Source organism: Colias croceus, chromosome 28, assembly GCF_905220415.1.
Source record: "Colias croceus chromosome 28, ilColCroc2.1".
Taxonomy (NCBI): domain Eukaryota; kingdom Metazoa; phylum Arthropoda; class Insecta; order Lepidoptera; family Pieridae; genus Colias; species Colias croceus.
Window position 1 is genome coordinate 1,183,485 of NC_059564.1, and position 21,113 is coordinate 1,204,597.

The 21,113-nt window shown below is 32.3% G+C and overlaps 2 protein-coding genes across 2 annotated transcripts; one reads left to right on the top strand and one right to left on the bottom strand.

Annotated features, from left to right (window-relative positions):
* Positions 1–160: 160 nt before the first annotated feature.
* LOC123704074 lies at positions 161–2,193 on the bottom strand. The gene is made up of 2 exons (XM_045652337.1): positions 2,115–2,193; positions 161–1,619 (listed from the first exon to the last, which is right to left on the bottom strand). The coding sequence occupies exons 1-2, from the start codon at positions 2,157–2,159 to the stop codon at positions 1,353–1,355; spliced, it is 312 nt and encodes a 103-aa protein (XP_045508293.1). The 5' UTR covers positions 2,160–2,193; the 3' UTR covers positions 161–1,352.
* Positions 2,194–4,523: 2,330 nt separating this feature from the next.
* Positions 4,524–20,991, top strand: LOC123703999 (ornithine decarboxylase antizyme 1). Its single transcript, XM_045652231.1, is given in 8 exon segments — positions 4,524–4,788; positions 17,891–17,998; positions 18,391–18,397; positions 18,399–18,495; positions 18,885–18,994; positions 19,628–19,723; positions 20,374–20,486; positions 20,786–20,991. Coding segments are annotated over 8 exon segments (786 nt in total). The 5' UTR covers positions 4,524–4,687; the 3' UTR covers positions 20,940–20,991.
* The last annotated feature ends 122 nt before the right edge of the window (positions 20,992–21,113 follow it).

Below are 21,113 nucleotides of genomic sequence, written 5' to 3' on the forward strand. Positions count from 1 at the left end.
TTAATTTTGAGAATTTATGGGGGACAATTTATATTAAATATTAACTCCTGCCTATGTTATTTAGCAAAAACATTATAATGAATACAACACAATCCAATAAAAGGGGCTTTATTTAATTCTAGAATAAATTGTAGAAAGGCTTTGTATCGTAAAAAAATAATAAAGTTGAAATGTTTATTCTTTACCGGTATGTAGTATTTTTTGTACAAAGAAAATAAACTGAAAAGCTATGAGCAGTACCTAAATTAAAACATAGAGTATACACAATATTACTGTCATTTTATCGCTTCCTATTGTTTCGTAATCAGTACGCACGTGCTGACACAATGCTTTGACGATGTTTTTGTAAGTTTGTTGATGTTACAATTTATTAAAACAATGGTATTTTTTAAACATGTATATTTAATAACAAGTTAATAACATATCTCTGCTGAAGTACAAATTTTGAATTTTTTAAACATATTATTCGGGTGTTATAAATAGATACACAAAAATAGTAGGTACTATTTAAAAAAATAGATTTTACGATATAAAGTGATCATATACAAATTGGACAAGTTTTATAATTCTTATACTACGTACTTAGTTAAAAAAGTTGACTATTTAAAATATATGATAGGACGTAAGTATTTGACCGGCCATATAGAAGTGTTGAAATTACTCAGCTTAAAACAAAAACCAAATTCCTTGGACCAGAAATATCGAATGACAAACCCTACAATATTAGCTTAGAAAATAATATGCTTTGAAAGTAGATGTTTCATCATAGACCCAAAAATTACAGAATTTTTATTTTGAATTTAAGAAGAATATGATCGAAATAGTTAATATTATGATCTTGCAAATGGAAAATACATATAAGATATTTTTAAGCACTTGGTCTATTAAATTAGCATTATGAGTACACGAACCAAAGGTGCACTATAAAGGATGCCATATTATATTAGTAAATTATTTCGAATATCTTTACCTAACATAAATTTCACCAAATTACAATTAGGTACAATATTCAAGAATTACACATGTAAATGGATGTTTGAATTCCTCAAGAAAAAACATTTTCTCAATCTTTTTTAAGTTTTACTTTAAGACATAGGTATAGAAAATATTGAAATACGTGTAAAGTTGACATAACCGCAAAATTTGAAGCTTTGTCCAACTAATATTATAGGTATTATTCAATTAGAAAACTTGTCCACATTGCATTACAATATTTAACCGAAAATTTAACCGAAAACATTCGATTTATAGAATAAGAAAATAAAAAGGAAGTAAGTCATAAAAAGTCGAAGTCGTCGTCTCAATTTTTAACTATGGAATATTTTCAAAATATGCCGTTCAAATAATGCCGTTTATAGGACATACGGGTATCCACATGCGTTGCTGCATCCGCAACCAAGAGCTGGAGCAACGAGAGGATAGCCAAGTGGCAACTTCTCAGCGAGCAGGCTGCTGACAGTCAGCAGTGACAAAGTATCAGCAAGACTAGTGGCAACAGCGTTGGACCCGACGATCGGGGCGTATTGAGTGGCGATAGGGGCAACAACGGCGCTGGGGGCAACCAGTGGTGATAAAAGATTGGACGCACATGACGAACGGATGCATTGTCCGTTAACGCTCTGTAAAATAAATATTATTCTTGTAATATGTACATAATCCTATCCTACTAATATTATAAATGCGAAAATTTGTGTATATGTATGTTTGTTACTCTTTCGCGGAAATACCACTAAACCGATCACAATAAAATTTAGCACACATATAGAGGATAACTTGAATTAACATATAGGATAGTTTTATCTCGGAAATCCCACGGGAAAGGAAACTATGCGGGTTTTTCTTTGAAAACGCGGGCGAAGCCGCAGGCGGAGAGCTAGTATTTTATTTTAAATATAATAATATTATGCCTCTACACAAGTTGTTATATTATGTTGCTATACTAAACTTAGTCGAAACGAAACTCGTGCTTCTATTCATTAAATTTTCTTCTATACTTTTAATTTTTATCTAGATGCTATAAATTATTTCTATTCACAACGTCCATTTTGGAAAATTGAGACAAAAAGAAGTAATAGCCAATAGCAATAAAGACAGTAAAAAATAATCAAACTTACCATGGCGATGGAAAGAGCCACACAGAATACGAACAAACCTTTCATTTTGGTAAAGTTAATTACAAATGTGTCAATACAATAGAAGTGAGACTATTTATAGTAATTTTTGAAACAATAATGAAATAGGATTTCTTTCTTTACGCAATAAATTCTAGGAAATTTGATAAGTTCGATAAATGTGTCATTTGTATATGCCTATGTTGTAATTATTCAGTTACCAATGCTTCTGTTTATTGAGAAAACTACCATTACGAAACTGTATATGAGTTTGTTTGTTTTCCCTATAAAATAAATTGAATGCAGGTAAAATCTCAAATTTCATCTACATCTATTCATCCGTTCTGATGTGTTTAAGATACAAATACAGTCATTCACTTTTTTAAAGGATCGATATACCTTGGTATTATATAGACATGTTATAATTAACTTAAAACGTCTTATGCTGTATGCTATACAAAAAAAAATAAATTCAACACAAAAAAAACTACCCTTACCCGACTTGTCTTAAATACAAGTAAACCGAATTCCCTTAAATAATTATTTTAAATTTATACTGGTACTTAACATGTTCCTCTGAATTTATTTTTTATCATTTATTTCATATCGTCAGCATCCCTATAGTTACAGATTAGAACCACGATCGGTGTTTTCGTCAACACCGGGGGTGTAAACAATGTGACGTCACCATAGCGGGTTGCACATGCGCAATGACGTATTGTGACTACACGGGGTGGTTTTGGAATAGGACTTTAATTTTTGGTAGAAATAAATAGTTACTCTTGTGTAATAAGTGTGGTAAATGAATAGTTTTAGTTGCGAAAATAAGCTTGGTATATTAATTTTATTAAACCTATTATTCGTTTGTTTGATCGAGCTAAACTTTGGAACTACTGGTTCGATTAAAAAATATTGTATTTTTGGATAGTCCAATTGTAAAGGGAGGCTATATTATTAATTTATTAGTATACTACGACCAATAGCACCGGAGTAGAAAATTGTATCAATTTAGGTGATTCAGCAGACTTCTATCCTAAGCGAACTAACTCGCAGGCACAATAATTATAATAGTTATTTATAGAAGAGCAATTAATGGTTATTATTATAGCATTCATAATATTTTTAAAAGAAGATCTTGTTCTGCTCTATCTGCTAGCACACATACAACTACATAAGTACATAGATATTCTATGCTTAAAAATATTTTAAGAATTCTTAATACGAAATATTCATATGTACATGATATTATTATTGAAACTATTTTTATTACAATACTAAAATATATTCGCTCCAATAAAAAATAAGATTGATATAAGTAGTGTTCTTTATAGAGATTCTGTTGCCATGCAAAAGCTTTCCTTTAATTGTATATAGCTTTTCTCTAACTGAGAAAATAATAGAATTCAGTATGGACCAGTGTGTCCCAATTGATCCCTAAAAATAGAGGGGTGAGGTTTACTTACATTTTATATAGTGTTATATAGTATTTGAATGCGGCATCGTCAGTAGTGAGCAAGGTTTCAAGCCTGAATGTCGTTACTTATTTTGAAACATTCTAGAACATACAGAAAAAGTGAAAGTAACATTAATGTCCATAACAGTGAAAAGACTAAAAAGAAAACCGTAATTGTGTGTTTTTTAAGTGAAGTGTAAAACACAGGTGAAGTTATGACGTTCCATGCCTTACCGGCAGAAAATTACATGATACGGGAACAAAGGTTTAAAAGTATCGATCTGAAGAAAAGTAGAATGCCGTCTTTAATTACTAAAAATTGGTAAGTCGAATAATCGGTTTTCTTTATTCAACTTTCGCAAAGCATCGATCAATACTTTAGCAGCGCTACAACACTATCGATTGAGTTTGACATTTGCTTGTGACGTAATACGACGTCTTCGCGTTGCTTCAAATCCTCATTCAAATCGCGAATGGTTCAACTTTCAATGAAATTGAAAACAATATGGCCTTCACTTTTCCCTATATACCTAACATATGATTATAGCTTACATGTAAACAGCTGATACACTTGTAATTATAAAAATCTATACATCTATCTAATACAGATCTTTAAATTGTGGATTGTATTTAATTTTTTTATTTATGTATTACAATAATTTATATAAAGTTAACGTTACATTTTTGAGATATAAATATAATTTCCTTTTACATCAAAAATGCTAAGACAATATAACGCACATTATGGTACCCTATCTTTAAATGAAAATATTTTAATCAATATTCTATTCAGATCTGCACGTGAAAAGGAATTCTGTTAAATTCCAAAAACAAATTTAATATCACGTTTCCGGCGGCCATCATGAAAAAACAGTATAATGCGACTAAATTAAAAGACAAGTACGGCACGTGGTTTTCTAGGCGTCGGTGTGTTTTTCCAATTCGGTCGGGTGCTATTTCTGACAATCGCTACAGTTGATCAATTGACACAAAGTTGATTATTCGACTTATTTTCGCTAGCTTTCTGTTGTGAAAGACGTGTTCTGCGCAATTCCAAGTACCCTTACGGTCTGACCGTGTTTTTCTTTAAAGTTCGCGAAAGGCTTAAATACGATTTGCCACGATGACGAAGTTAATACAACAGTTAAATTTTAGTAGTAGTAATTACTATGACGTCGCGGGTGTCCTGATTGAACCCAACGCTGCGAAAACTAAAAAGTACTGGTGAGTATTTCGGTTTATTACCTACTTATTTTGGTGCTGATGTACTTCATTTCTATTTTTATCAAGATTATTGACTTCTATTTAACTTTACGGGACATAGAAGTGCGTTTCTTATAACGTCCTTGTACCTTTGTTATACGTCATCAGTAGGTGATAGGTAGGTACCTAGGTAGTTTTAATAAGATCATCGTTCACCTTTATAAATATTGAATTATTACCTTGATGTGGTATCGTGACTTAACATTTACCGTTTGTTTTAGGTATTTCGTATTGAAAAGTTAAAAAGACGTGTGTTCTAAATTTAAAAAAGGTATTAAATGACAGCATGGTTTTATCTTTTAGGTGTTTTTCCAATTACAAAATTCGAATAACCAATTCTAAATTCAAAACCTTGAAAAATAATTAAGAATTTGCATTTAAATAATGATGGTTAAAAACTTGTTAAAAAATAGATTACAAAAAATTTTACAATGCATAGGTACCTTCATATTTTTAATTCTATTGACATGTATGTACTCACAAACTTTAAACCATTCGGTTTAGGAATATAACTAGGGCACCTTATCTTGATTGATGCCCTGACTATGCCTGCTGTATTTAATTAAAGTTTAAACTCACTTGACCTCTTTATAAGTTGTATATATGTAACATAGAAGCTGTACAGATAAAAAAATATGATATGTATGTATGGGCAAATTCAACAAAAATGTACATCAAAGTTTTTTAATGGAAACATAATATCTATGTATAGAAAAAATGTAATGAGATTTTGTCAGCCATCTTTTTATTATTTTATAGGGGGTAGTTGGTAAATAAGTGAACATATGGTAGTTTATGAGTACATTTACACATTACATTTAATAAACTACAAAGACAATATTCCAATAAGAATATTATACTTAAATAAAAAAATAATTTTGAGGTTATGTTAGGTCATCTTAGTTATAAATGACTAGCTTTCTGCCCTCGGCTTTGCCCCGCGGTTGCTCCAGGGATCTACATGATTTTACTGCCTTTGTCTGTTACCTTGAATATGATATTGCGAAAACAAATTATTTTTATTTATTAGTGATATAAATGAAAACTTGTAAAATATTGCAAATGATAATATCAAATACCATTGGTGTTCTTATAAAATTTCAATTTTCAATTACATTATATTCTAAACTAGCTGCACCCTGCGGTTTTGTCCGCTTTGCTCCGCTCCTGTTGTTCTTAGCATGACGATATATAGCCTATACATTTGCTCGATAAATGGGCTATCTAACAATGCCAGAATTTTTCAAATCAGACCAGTAATTCCTGAGATTAGTGCATTCAAACAAACAAACTCTTCAGCTTTATAATTTAGGATCTGCAACACATATTGGCCCTCTTCACAGTGTTGGGCAAGTAGAGGCAATCACAATAGTGTAGAGGGCCTACATGTCTAAGATTGGCCGTCATTGTAGATGTATTCATAATCGCCATAATTGTGGCAAACATCGACAATCATTTGTTGGGCCAACGCTGCCCATAGTGTAGATGGCTCATATGAACAGCATATTCATCTGCGTCACAACATTGAGTAATAAGCTTGTAAGCATCAATTGACCAGGTTAATTGTACAACCTTGGACGTCTTCTAGATCATATGAGTTTTATTGATTCTGATTATGGAATGAACGGCATGTTGATTGACAACATTTATTGTTATATATTTGTTAAATATCAAGTTTCATGTACTGAATTGTTGTTTCAAATAGATTTAACAAGCTTTCCGCCCGCGTTTTCAAAGAAAACCCCGCATAGTTCCCGTTCCCATGGGATTTCCGGATAAAACTTATCCTATGTGTTAATCCAAGTTACTTGTGTGCTTAATTACATTGTAATCGGTTCTGCAGTAATTGCGTGAAAGAGTAACAAACACACACACATTCTCACAAACTTTCGCATTTATAATATTAGTAGGATAGGATTAAAATCTGTAATACATTAGTAGTATTTATGATTAAAGCAAGATTCCAAGTCATACAAATGCAATAGTTTGTTAAACACTTTACATGTACATAAAACATTTTAAGCTATTGCATAGCTTCTATCACGGGCCTTGAGCGCGGGGACCTAAACGAGAAATTCCGTAACGAAAACACCTCACGCTCCCCACTCCGACGGGCGGAGGTGTGGCTTGAAGGCATAGCATGCAATAGCTTTACCGTGGCAGTCCCCGAGTGCCACACGTCGTTTATTATTTGAGTTTTCTCAATATGTTCTCAAAATGAATTTGTGAAGATACATACTACAACAGTTTTTGCTGTTGATTTAAGAAATAACTATAGAATAGCTATAGCTATAATTCAGTATGATTATAATATGTATTTTATATTATTTATGTATTTATTCCTCTATTGTACCGAAGGTTTTCTGGAAGAAATCGCTCTAAGCGATAAGACCGCCAATTGTACTTAACGTAAGTTATATTTAAGGGTTTTGTATTTCTTGTTTTGTTATCTTTTAAGTGCAATAAAGTATTTATACTTAAATAAAATAAAATATAAGTATTTTGATATCATGTATATAAAGCCTTAAGCAAGAGATAGTATAAGTACAAAGGCATATAACTGATGTTGAATTGATTATATTTGCAGAGATATTTCTTTGAAATGATAAGAATATCTTTGAAGAGATTATTCTTAGGAATGATAAGGAGAAATAAACACGAAATTATATGAACCTTTATGACATGTTTTTGAATAAGTATTCTATTTGGCTTTTGTATATGATAGTTTTAATTATTTGCAAATAATCATTTGTTATATGCAGTTTAAAACTTAAGTTTATACATATTTCAGTTTAAATTTAATTTACTAGACTTATAAATTGTCTCTGGTGCGTTCTATTAGTGATCCCGGAGACTTCTATTTTTTGGGTCTGGCCTCGAGGAGGTTTTAGTGGGTAAGAATCCCACATGCTCGGTTTTCCTCCAAAATACGAGTACCTTAAGAAGATTTAACACCATTAACAAAAAAAAAAAAAGACATAAATTGACTCATAATACAAATCCATATACTTATAAAATCTCATGTCACAGTGTTTGTAACCAAAATTCTTGAACAACTTTGATTAAATTTTATAGGTAAGTACATGATTATTTGGTAGGTCAGACAATACTCATAAACTATATTTTATAGCCTAGAGTATAATTAGGTGATCTCACAGATCAAGCCAAGATATCTAAATTATATTTATATTCTGTATTCTATATTTACCAAAAGAACTTGCAAACAGTACAAGACTAGGTGCGATATCAGGGCAAATAAAATGCACGCTCTTATCAACACGTGACTTCAAACGTGATTATTATGTTTACTATATAATTTATCTTTGCTCACAATCATGTGAAATGGAAAACAAGTATATTTAATAACTCAGTCCCCGGAATCACAAACACAATAGAAAATCTATTGTCGTGGTCCGATTGGGCCGCTCGGTGCTCAATGGGTTAAAACTGATTTTGTGGCGTGTTTAAAATCTGTTCTAGTATCGAAAGAAGTATTTTATTCAACGGACACACTTATCCTATATTCTCCTTCTTGGTGTAATCTTTTGTTATACCAAATTTTTAGACTATAAATGAATTTGTATTACAATAATTTACAATTGTGTTACCATCTATATAATGTTCTGTCTGATCCATATTTATCTTCAAACTAGCTATGCCCCGCGGATTTACCCCAAAGCACAGATACATTGGACAGTTATTACTGCACGTTATTGTAATGTTACTAAGGAGGTAATATTTCAAACACAGCAAGGAGAAAGTTATTTGTACCGTGTTGTAAAGTTATTTTAACTGGCGTACGTGACGGTAGACATGTTGCACCATATTATGTTATCTTCACGTGTTCTGAGATGAAATAACCTCTTGGATGTTAGTTAGTTCTTAAGTTGAGTTGTTATAATAAGGTATAATTATTGTGACGTACCTATATAATAGTAAGCAAAAAAGCTTGTAGAAGATAGACCTATAATGATAAACTTGTCGTTTTTAATCTATACAGGGTGTCCCACTATTGGTATACTATGCGCGAAAAGACTTGTAGTTTAGCATGTACACTGATCACGTAAAAATACACAACAAAATTACGTCAAATTTTTTTTGCAAAATTTTTCCTGAATATCCATGTTTTCTTCTCTAGCTTCGCGCAGCTGGCATAACTATACCGCTTCTCTAATGTGAACATTTTGTCTATGAAAACATAATCTTAAACGATAGCTCACGTGCGGGTGGCAAAGTTGCAGGGGTTGCTTGTTATGAGTGTACACATAAAGTTTTAAGAAATCATCTATTTGAAAAAAAAATGCGTTTGGAATTTTATAAGTATTTTTGATGTAGGTAAGTATTCAGCGTATGCAAAACTATAACCTCCATTGAGCTTAGTATACCAACAGTGGGACACCCTGTATAATTATTTTTAATTATCAATCATGGTGTTATTTTCTTTTTAACACGCTTTTATTAGCTTCACGTATGTATGTACCTATGTTAAAGTCTCCTTTGAACTCGATTTTGACCCACTAATTTATTGTTAACTGTGATGTGAACCGTTTGAATAAATAAATTATTATGTATGCAAAAGCAATGCGGTGTCGAGGAAAAAGTTTCGAATCCTTCTGTGTTCTAATTATATCAAAACGGACTCAGCCGTTTCAACGTAAAGTCACACGTGATCTAGTCACGCTTGCATCGCTTTTTGCATAAACAACGTCTAGAGTATAAAATATCTCTGAAACTGGTTTTGAACTTGTTTTATTCATAAAAAATCGATGAGGAAGCCGTTGTAGGTACCGTCCTGACAAATTTCTATAAAAAATCTGCTCTCTTTTTATACTAGAAACTTTTTTACAAGCAAACATTTCCAAATTGGTTCAGTTTTTCAAATTACATAATTGGTTATTCAAAATAATGTCGTAGGTATTTGTAAATAAATAAACTTGTAACTTGTAAACTGTAGAACATTCTATTTGTCGAATCATCATACAATAAAAAAAATCAGATAGGTATAAAACTGTAACACAAAAAAAATGTTATTTACGTTCCAAATTCTAACAATTTTAGATGCAACTTCATCTATTAACCTTTTCAATGGATATAAATTGGTAGTCAATCTTGAAGGGGATTATACAAACAGTCGAAGTTTATGGGCTTCCAGAAACATCCAATATTGTACAATGCGATAACACTCTTGTATGTGTGTGTGAATGTGCATGTGTGTGGATATCAAGCGTGTTCCGTTTGTGCTGAGTCAGAGTTGTTTTCTTTATTTATAACCATTATCAAAAGGAATTTACACTCTTTCTCTCTAGTGTTACGGTCGATTATCGCATAGCAAATAGTCTTATGTTTAATATTATACCAAAACCTGTCACATCTAATAACATTTTTTGTGCCTACCTGAGAAGCTAGTGAAAAAACAGAAATAACTTTCTATTTCTGATTGAATCCTTACATATTATAATATTATAATAATATTATGTCTACATAATCTAGGTATATAATCTCCTTTTAGAAGTAGCAAACAGCAACATTAGAAAAAAAGTAAAATTTAAAAATAGAATGTAAACAATTCCCGCGCCAACACGTGACTATTGTTTATTTGGGTTCGGCCGCCATATTTATCGATATTGCAAATGGCGGCTCACAAGTTACAGCTGATACGTCATATGTGAACTCGAAAGAAGAGAAACATATTATATTGGTTATGATTTTTTTTAAACTGGTTTGTTATTATGAAGGTTATTAACTTATATTATGTGCCGTTGTAAAAGGCTCTAGGCTATAATATTAATATTATTAATTCTCACTAAATAGGCACATGTCTAATGTAAGTACCTACCTACCTAATTTAAGTACTTACATGCTTTATTGTTACTTATTTAGTTTTATTAGCGAATTATCGATATTTGAAATTAGATATTTTATGTAGGTACTATAATTATTTATTCCAGTCTATTATTTCCAATTAAAAACTGATGCAGTTGATACAAGCGTATAAAAATGCCATATTTTTAAAACAAGCTATCCCGGCAAACGTTGTTCTGCCTGACTCTTATCAATAGGGATACAAAAAATAGATGTTGGCCAATTCCTATATCTATCGAATAAACATACAAAATTTCATGAGAATCGGTCCATTGAATCAGTCCATTGATTGGAAAACATTGTGACACGAGAACTTTATAAATAATGTAGAGATTATTTTAATAAGTTATCTATGACGACGCGGTTGGCGCAGTTGTAAAGTAACTGCCTAGAGTAGCCGACGGTCCCGGGTTCGATCCCCGGTCAGGGCAAATATTTGTGTGATGAACTCAATTATATTTTGTTCTTGGGTCTGGGTGTTATTATCTATATATGTATTTATTAAATATTATATTTATCGTCGCCTAGTACCCACAACACAAGCCTTAATTGAGCTTACTGTGGGACTAGGTCGATTTGTGTAATAATGTCCTATAATATTTGTTTATTTATTTATCTATGGTCATACACTCATCCATCAATCCATAGAAACGAAATACATAAATGGTAACCAGACCAAATATAATATGAAAGGCAGCCAAGTCTATTACAAAACTTCCATAACATATTACGTGGTACCAAAATGGCGTCTTATACGCAGTATGTTTTGGCGATGTGGATAATTACTTTTCAAGATGTCTCCTTGTTTATTTTTGGCCCTAAAATGTACTGGAAAGTGGAAACTATGCGTAACCATTAGCAACGGAAATTAACAAGCTTATCAACTGGTTTTACTCATTTTATACTGAAATTTCTTTCATAAGAGCAAGGTTATTAAATTGGTCGTACAAATTTCCTGTAGCCAAGCCTTTAGTATTTGTAATTCATCGATTTATCAACTTATATCTATGTGATAAAATTAATACAAATCCGATCAGATTTGATGAAAAAAATATCTCTATACGTATTAGTCATTACTTTATATTACGCATCTATACATATAATAAATCTGTTGAAGGGTCAATTCTGTACATTGAAAATATTGAAAAAATAAAAAGCAGGGGGTGTTACTGGATCGATACCAAACCCAAATATGTGATTAAAAAAATTTTTGTCTGTCTGTCTGTCTGTCTGTCTGTGAAGGCATCATGTAAAAACTAACGGTTCGATTTCGATGAAACTTTGCATAATTATACCTTATTATCCTGAGCATAAAATAGGATACTTTTTATCCCGGAAAAATACGTAGAAAAAAAATAAATCTTAATTTTTCCGCGCGGGCGTAGTCGCGGGCGGAAGCTAGTTCGAACATAAAGATATCATTGATGATTAATGAAAATTTATCTTAATCGGTTTATTAGTATGTGCGTAGACAAATAAAAAAATCCCTTTATAATATCAGAAGTCCTCAAAAGAATCTATTTCTCTCTTCTTTTTTTATTTCTTATTTATTACACTTTCATTGGGCTTGCATACAAATAGTTCCTTAAAATTAAAACTTATAACTAGACAGAGGGCGGCCTTATCATTGAGAGTGATCTCTTCCAGGCAACCCATTGTGTGAAGCAATAGTAACGTAACGGCACCGGTTTCCGACTAGCCTCCTCTATCCGACCATTTTGATTTTTGTTTGATAAAACGTTTAAAATACGCGCGACACTCGTGAAACTGAAGACTTTCGATCCAATCACTTATCGTACGTCATCTGTCCAAAATTGGGTTTCAAATTTTAACCGACATTTCGTCAATCCAAGAAAAGCTAGGCGAGGGTGTAGTTTGTATTGAATTGAATGCGAAAAAAACATAAAACGGTGAAAATAAACATTTGGATTTTTACGCTAAATACTCTGGTAAGTTTGTGGTTAATTTACTTTGAACGTTTTATTGGTGTTTTAAATTATTAATTTTAAAATATACATGCAAAGATAGCGTGTTTTTATAGGTTTTTTTGGACAAATAATTATGGACGGAATGAGGAGCTTTTCAAAATAACAACATTCCGAAATCCGACCGAATCGGTCGGTAAACGGAATTTCGCACTTTGTAAAAGAAGGTAATTATCTATTATGCATGTTGTTTTGTGGAGGTTTCGTATTAAGTTATTTATTCTAAACGCTATGCTTACATACTACACCTGTATGCGACCAATGCTAACTATAATGGATTATTTGTAATATACGTTTTAACTGACACTCTTTTTTTATTTTTTCGTTATTCATTTACAAAGACCGGTCTGGTTTAAAAACCCTATATTTTACGTTTTTGACACATAATTGCATAACTACGAAATTGTGAGATCTTTATAAGTGTACATATGAAATAGAAATGAACTAAAAATGAATATCAATTTCGGTTTAGAGGCTTTATTACGCAAATTTAGGTTTGGTCGGAATCAAGGTGCGATATATTTCCCTGTTTCCGTCCAACTGGGTTGCTTTTGCTTGCGCTGTGCTTGAGTGAAATTGCATGCGTTTATTTCAGGTCATCATCATGAGTGATAAAAAGAGGCTGAAGTATTCTCATTAGCTGAAATAATACTTTTGGTGAAATGGATTTTAGAATTGGGCAAAGTAGTCAATGGGACATTCTAATTTATTGTGGATGACCAGTGAGGCATTTTATGAGTTTGAGTAAATGTAATTTTAAACTACTACAGTCTAACATAGAGTTAGTTTTTGTTATTATAGTAAATGCTCAAATATTATTTAAAACTAGCGGTCCGCCCCGGCTTCGCCCGTGGTACATATTTAAAATATCTCTCCATAAGAACCATCCTCGTACTTATAGTAATATAATAAAAAAAGAATTATCGAAATCGGTCCACGCGTGATGCAGTGAAAAGACGAAACGGGTTTTTACGAATTTCCATTGTATTTCTATTGTCATAAAGTTGATTTTAGTAGAAAATATTTGACTGGTCGGAATCTAGCTACTCAGTGGTCGGAAACACGTGTATTTGTACTCAGTCGGTCGGAAAATGGTGCTTTCAGTTAATTTCCAGTCGTGATAGTTAAAATCCAAATTTAGGTAATAAAAAGCCATTATGAAATACAATTATGTGCATATTTTAAAATATAAGTTCGTAATCTTTCATAATATCATTTTTTCTTATGACCTCTAGAGTATTTAATTTATCTTTTAAAGGATTCATTTAGCCGTATCAATCAGTGGTCGGTATTCGGTGCCATTACGTTATAAAGGAGGAGGAGATGGGTAAATAAGTACAATCTATTATTATATTGAAAAATTTGTAGGGTAGTTTCCTGGGTAAAAACGTTTATGCTCATTCAGTCTATAATTAATCTATCTCTGTTCACAATTTCGTACAGATACAACCATCGGTTTTTGCGTGATAGAGTAACAAACATACATTCTTACATGCTTTCGCGTTTATAATTAAAACATGATTAAAATGAATCATATCTGTTAATACCTAACCTTATGACCTAGATCAGTCACGTTTATGAGATATCAATTAATAAACTATTAACATGAGATTAATTAACTAAATATTTATAACAAAATATCAAGATTAAAAATCTGTTAGAGAGAGATCTGTCTGAGAGTATGTCTGTCTGTCATGTGAAATTAACATATTTTAATTAAAAACATTTTTTAAACCATAATAAATTTTTAGTCAACTTCAAATGAGAAGGCTAGCAAGTCGACGTAAATTTGATAAAAAATTCAATAAGGAAATTACTAGGTCGTCTATACTCTATACACACATAATTTTATAGTGTACAACGTTTCTCCATATTCATCAGAATTAGATTTCATTATTTTCAAATTTTAACCCAATCGATTCACTAGTATTAAAGATACACATCAAAAAGTATAAACCTGACACTAATTTACTTTCAAGGTTATCAATGCAACCCTTACCCCTTATTGAAGGGGTGGTTAGGTCTAATTAATTGGATGCATTTTAAGGGTTGTTTTGATGACCGTTGCTAGCACGTGTAACTTTTATTTTTATTATTTTTGCAACATTTGAATGAGCTTTTTGAGTATTTATATAAAACTAGCTTACCGCCCGCGGCTTCGCTCGCTTTGTCTAAAACCTAATAAATTATATACTTAAACCTTCCTCTTGAATCACTCTATCTATTTAAAAAACCGCATCAAAATCCGTTGCGTAGTTTTAAAGATTTAAGCACACAAAGGGACATAGGGACAGAGAAAGCGACTTTGTTTTATACTATGTAGTGATACGAAGGGATAGATAAAACTACTATAGTGAATAGTCTTTGCCGAAGTAGATCCTTTACCAAAGAATAAACATTGTTTTGAATGCACATATGTATGTTTATTAGTTTGTTACTCTTAGTACATCTTAATAAAACAGAGATATTGCATTTGTAAATTTATTGCACTAATAAATATCAAGTTCAATTCTTAACCGATTGCAACAGAAGGAAGGTTATCTTTTTCGAGTGTATATATGTTTATTTTTGGCACGATTTGTAGTACAAACGGCAATGGATTTCATCTTGAGAATTAGTTTATGCAAATGTAAGACACAGAGTATATAAAAATTAAAAAGTGAAAAAAATATATGGCGCCAAATTATGTCTCAAAAAGTTTTCATGTAGGTATTTTTTTTCTTAAATACATTCACTATCGATAATAGCTTATGATTTTATTTACCTTGGCACCAAATTCGGGGCGAAAGCTGAAAATAAAAAACGATGCCAAAGTGATATTTTCCAATGTACACAATATTGTCTTTTGCGTCGTAATCTATTTATATGATGTTTTGGCAAGCCGTGCGATCCAGAATTCTATCAGTGTTTCTTGTGATTCCTTTATAAACACCCGCTTCTTACAAAAACAAACAAAAAATAACAAAAAATAAATAAAAAATATTTTGCGTATATGGCACGTTGTATAGGGATCTTCAATAAGATTCCGTTAAAATATCGGTAGATAATTGTTGTTAAGCTTTTTACACATTCCATTTTTTTTGATTTTTTTAATTGTTTTTTTTTGTATTAAGTAATTTATTGTTAACAAAAATGGTTGTCAAACTGTACAGGTGAGATATTTTCGACGTTTTTGTATATTTTATAAACTGCGTAGTGTATTAATATTATATTTAGTTTTCGTTTTTGTTAAAAATGTATCACATATATAATTGGAAGTCAATCTTTTGTTAATTTTCATCACAACTCCAGAGTTTAGGTGTGATTTACACACAAACATACATACTTAGTAATATTTATTCCATTATCATAATTATAGCATCATAATCATTTTCACAAAAAAGTGGTTAATGTTTATAAACTTGTCTTAATTTTCAAGTGGCATTTTCTGATGATTCAAAAATTCCACCTGACAGACAGACATATAGACAGACAGGTCAACATCTTGGCAATAATGTATTTAAATATAAATAAATAAAAAACTTTGCTAAGAATTTTCTAAATCAGTTTCAGTTTATATCTAAAAATATTTACTGTAGTAATGCAGATAGGAATAGATTGCAAGTAAATTATCTTGATAGGTATTTATCTAGGGATGTCATCATGAAATAAAGTGATAAAATCACAGAAAAGTGAGGCATTCAAACATGCTACTGAAGAAAGTACATATTTATTGGATCATTAATATTTATTTAAAATTTTATTTCAAAGTTTAATCATATTGTTTGGCTTGGTGGTAAATCTATACTTAATATTATAAAGCTGAAGAGTTTGTTTGTTTGAACGCGCTAATCTCGGGAACTACAGGTCCGATATGAAAAATTATTTCGGTGTTAGATAACTCATTTATCGAGGAAGCCTTTAAAGGCTATCGTCACGCTATGACCAACAGGAGTGGATTAAATTTAGACATTCTTATTTTCCTTACTCGATGAGGCCGGCACACTCTTGGCCATTTTGCAAACATTCGTGCGAAAAATAAGCCATAAAAATGACTTACATTATGTACTTTGTTAAATGAATTATCAGTATATGACGTACATGATCTTTTGTTTTCATGCTAAGGATACTTAATATTGTAGGCTTTGATAAATAAATAAACAGTAACAATGTTAAATAGTTAATGTTTTGAGATTTATTGTTGATAAATTAAAGTTGCAAGAAATCTTTATAAAATGAGCTATTGGTAAAGTCTTATCAAAATAGACCTAGACGTTTTGGAGGGTAGTCATAAATATTAAGTAACTTAACAATAAAAGTTAAAATGGTGTCCTGCTTACTTGTAGTAACTGCTTACTTACTTGTAGCTTACTTGTAGTGTAAGCATTTATATGTATATTTAAAAATTTTTTTCGTTTTTAAATAATTCGTTTTTATCTTGTCTAATAATTAATAATAAGTAATTATTGACATAGTATGAAACATTGTAAAACTACGTACATTGAAATCAATTTTTCGAATATGTAATTCATTTAGATACTGCAGCTAACAGCGACTTTTGTAACTACCCTCAATTTGAAAAGATATTTTTATCGAATATAGTCTGTTATGAACTTGATAGATATTTTTTGAAAAATCTTAGGAAGGAATAATAAGCATAGGCCATAGAGGGATTGCTTAGATTAGGTAAGAAATTTTAAGGTATTTATATGTCAGTATGTACCATTTTGAAAAATACCCTCGATTATTATACCTCCGTCCACCACCACCCTCGCCATGGTTGTCACATATGAAAAAGTACCAGCCCACATTAGGCGGTCACAAGGGCGGTCAGAATAAAGATGTGTAATAGTAAAACAATTTTGAAATTTAATAGTATTTTTTAAATAGTTTAGCCTTGTGTTCCTGCGACACGCAGTGCTGTCAATTGCCAGCTACATTTTGCGAACAACTATGTGATGCTCACCCGGCTATGTTGCTATACAACTGTTTACAGTACGAGGCTTAACAATAAAAAGACGTGTGGCACTCGGGGACTGCCGCGGTAAAGCATGCCTTCAAGACACACCTCCGTGCCCGTCGGAGTGGGGAGCGTGAGGTTTTTTCGTTACGGAATTTCTCGATTCGGTCCCCGCGTTCAAGGCCCGCGATAGATGCTATGCAATAGCTTAAAAACCTTCCTCCCTACAGTATTAGTATTCTCAATAGATTTAATATATGATATAATATTTTTGCAGCGGCGATGACTCCTCCCTAAGCAGCTCCCTGGCGGGCAGCAAGCGCTCCGCTTTGTCGGCTTCGGACGCCGAGTGCTTCTCGCTCTGCCTGGGTGCCGGGCCTCTGTGGTAAGTTAAATCAAATCAAATCAAATCACATTGGATGTAAAACTTATGTTTGTATCTGTAATATTTATATAGTAAAGTAGGGTTCTTTTGGAAGCACTTTGAATTGTAAAACTCAATATTTACTTATTGGACCTTAAGAAAGGGCAAGATACAGGAAACAAAGAATGAAGAAATATGACATTGTATTGATAGTATTTATTTACTTTTCGGTCTGATTCTCTTATACCTATTTAACAGCATTTCTTTGTTTGAGTACATGTTCAGTAATTTCTGTTAACATGTTGCTGGCGGCGATGTGTGTTGCAGAGCGGCATTTAAGGTTCCAGAAACATGTTTACCATGAGTACAAAAATGATAAATATAAGAAAGTATTAAGAAATCATCGTTTTCAGGTGGTCCTGATGTCCCTGCTCACGATACCGCACCGCCCGGAGGGGTGGGCAGCGGGGCCTCGAGCCCCGCTTCCCCGTCCACCCCCACACACGACGACAACAACCGTAAGTGTTGTTTTTTTGGCACTGCCAGAAAACTTAGGCATTGCCAGAAGACCTGTAGGATCAGAAAATATAGACAGTGTCATTTACAACATAATCTAACTGAAAATTAGTTTTAATAACATTTTAGACTAATATAACTATGTATATAATTTGTAAAAAAATAACTATAGACATTTTTTTTTGGCACTTGAAATACATTTTCATCTTATTGATTAATCGACATGGTAAATAAATAAAAGTAATGTTTATACTTTCTGTGGTGGCCAATGAACTTATTTTTGTTCTTTAACAAACATTCTTCACACATTAAAATACTTGTTTATTTATATTTATTGTTGCCAATTTACACACATTTTTCACATATTAAAATAGTTTTATTTAACTCACAGGCGACTTGTTGAGCACACTACTATGGTCAAGCGCGAGCTCGCTCAGCAACAGCGAGGAGAGCCTCGTGTCCGACGCGCACCCGCCCGTGGCGCCGGAGCAACAGGAAGCGGTGGGTAGTGGCCGATAGTGGTCTATAGTGGTCGATAGTGGTGGATAGTTGTAGACAGTGGTGAAGATTGGTAGTGATAGAAAAGTAACGCAGTTGATGATAATTAAGAAAGATTACAAAATTTCTTATGTTTTAACCCATTAAGCCTCAAGTGGCCAGATCGGTCCCAGACACAATAGATTTTCTATTGTGTCTGTGGTTCCGGGGCCTAAGTTATTAATTGAGATTTTAGTATAGCTGTGTGTAGGGAGATGAAATAAAGAATGCAGTCAGTAGAAATTATATATTCCTCTAAGTTACACAAAAATATGATAAGTAAAGAGATTTTATTAGGAAACATTTTTTGGTATTAAATGGTGCTCCCAGTTTTGGTAAAAATCTCAAGATGCCTTAATTATTAGAAATTGATAGAAAAAAATATGTATTTAGAACTGGATGATTTTGAAAATTTTACTCTCACTTTTTATATTGTAGTTTCTAGTAAAACCACACCATTTGCAGCTTAATCTTTTTTGTATAGAAATGCGTTTTAATTTTATATTTATGGTTAAAATTACATATCTATGCGTCATATAGGATCATGTGACACATTTATACAGAATTTATCAATAAACGAAAATTCATCAATTTCAGATCATCCGCAAGATCTTGGAGCGCAAAGACGCGAAGGCCGTGAAGATTGACTTAAAAATCTATCTCACTGAAAACACACTGACTCGCTGGGAAGCTGTAAGTTATCAAAATATTATATACTAGCTATGCTCCGCGGTTTTACCTGCTCCTGTTGGTCTTTGTGCGATGATATATAGCCTATAGCCTTCCTCGATGAATTGGCTCTCTAACACCGAAAATTTTCAAATAGGACCAGTAGTTCCTGAGATTAGCGTGTTCAAACAAACAAACAAACTCTGCAGCTTTATAATATTAGTATATTTTGACGAGTTTCACAGTATATAGATATGTTTTGTTCAGTCAGTAAAAATAACAAAAACTGTATGAAAAAAAATACGGCAAAAGTGTACGCCAGGCTGGCAGAGTTACAGTATGTACAATCTTTCAGGCATGTACAATTATAGACTAGCGTGTTCAAACACACAAACAAACTCTTCAGCTTTATTATCTTAATATATATAAATCTCGTGTCACAATGTTTGTCCTCAATGGACACCTAAACCACTTAACCGATTATAATAAAATTCGCACACCATGTGCAGTTCGATCCAACTTGAGAGATAGGATAGTTTTAACCTCAAACCGTTTTAGAGGATGCGGGCGAAGCCGCGAGCGGTAAGCTAGTATTAGTATAGATAAGTATAGATTTATTTTTAATTCTATATGTATGTTTATGTATAATTATACAAATGTAAAATGATCTGCAGGTGGTAAAAGGCAACACAATGTATCTACGTGTGCCCGGAGTGCTGCAGTCCGGCAGCAAGGACAGCTTCATGCTACTTCTCGACTTCGCTGAGGAGAAGCTGCGGTGCTCCAAGTGAGTATTTATACAGGGTGTAATCGTTAAGTGTGCACAGGCGATTATTCCGTAACTATTGCAGATATCAAAAAACTTTAAACTGATATCGAAAGTACTTTACCTAATGAGTAAAATGGCCGTAATAAATTTTTAAAAATAAAACGGGAAAGTCAGTTAATCAAATGTTTATTAAAAAAGCTACCAGTTGCAGTCTTCAGAAATCTATAAAGAATGTTAAATGATGATTTTCCAATAAAATTAATAATATATACAACTTATATTAATTATTTTTTAATATAAATAATCTTTATTTTCAGTTGCATAATCTGCGTGCTAAAAACCCGCGCGGACCGAGCGACGTTACTCCGCACGTTCATGTTCATGGGCTTCCAACTGCTCCCGCCCAACTCACCCTTGGCCGCGGATATAGCGAACCCGGCGTATATGTTCCTGCACTATAACATGCAGTGACCAGGTGTCTATGGTTATATAGAGTAGGCATCGGACCATAGATAGTAGATTTGTGAAAAAAAAATTTTTGGGTCTGACAATTTTTTTTTGTTTGGTAATTTTCTGTCATTTTTTTGTGTCTGGTTTTTGTCCGTCTGGTTTATATTGCCTATGGATAAGTGCATAGATTCTAGA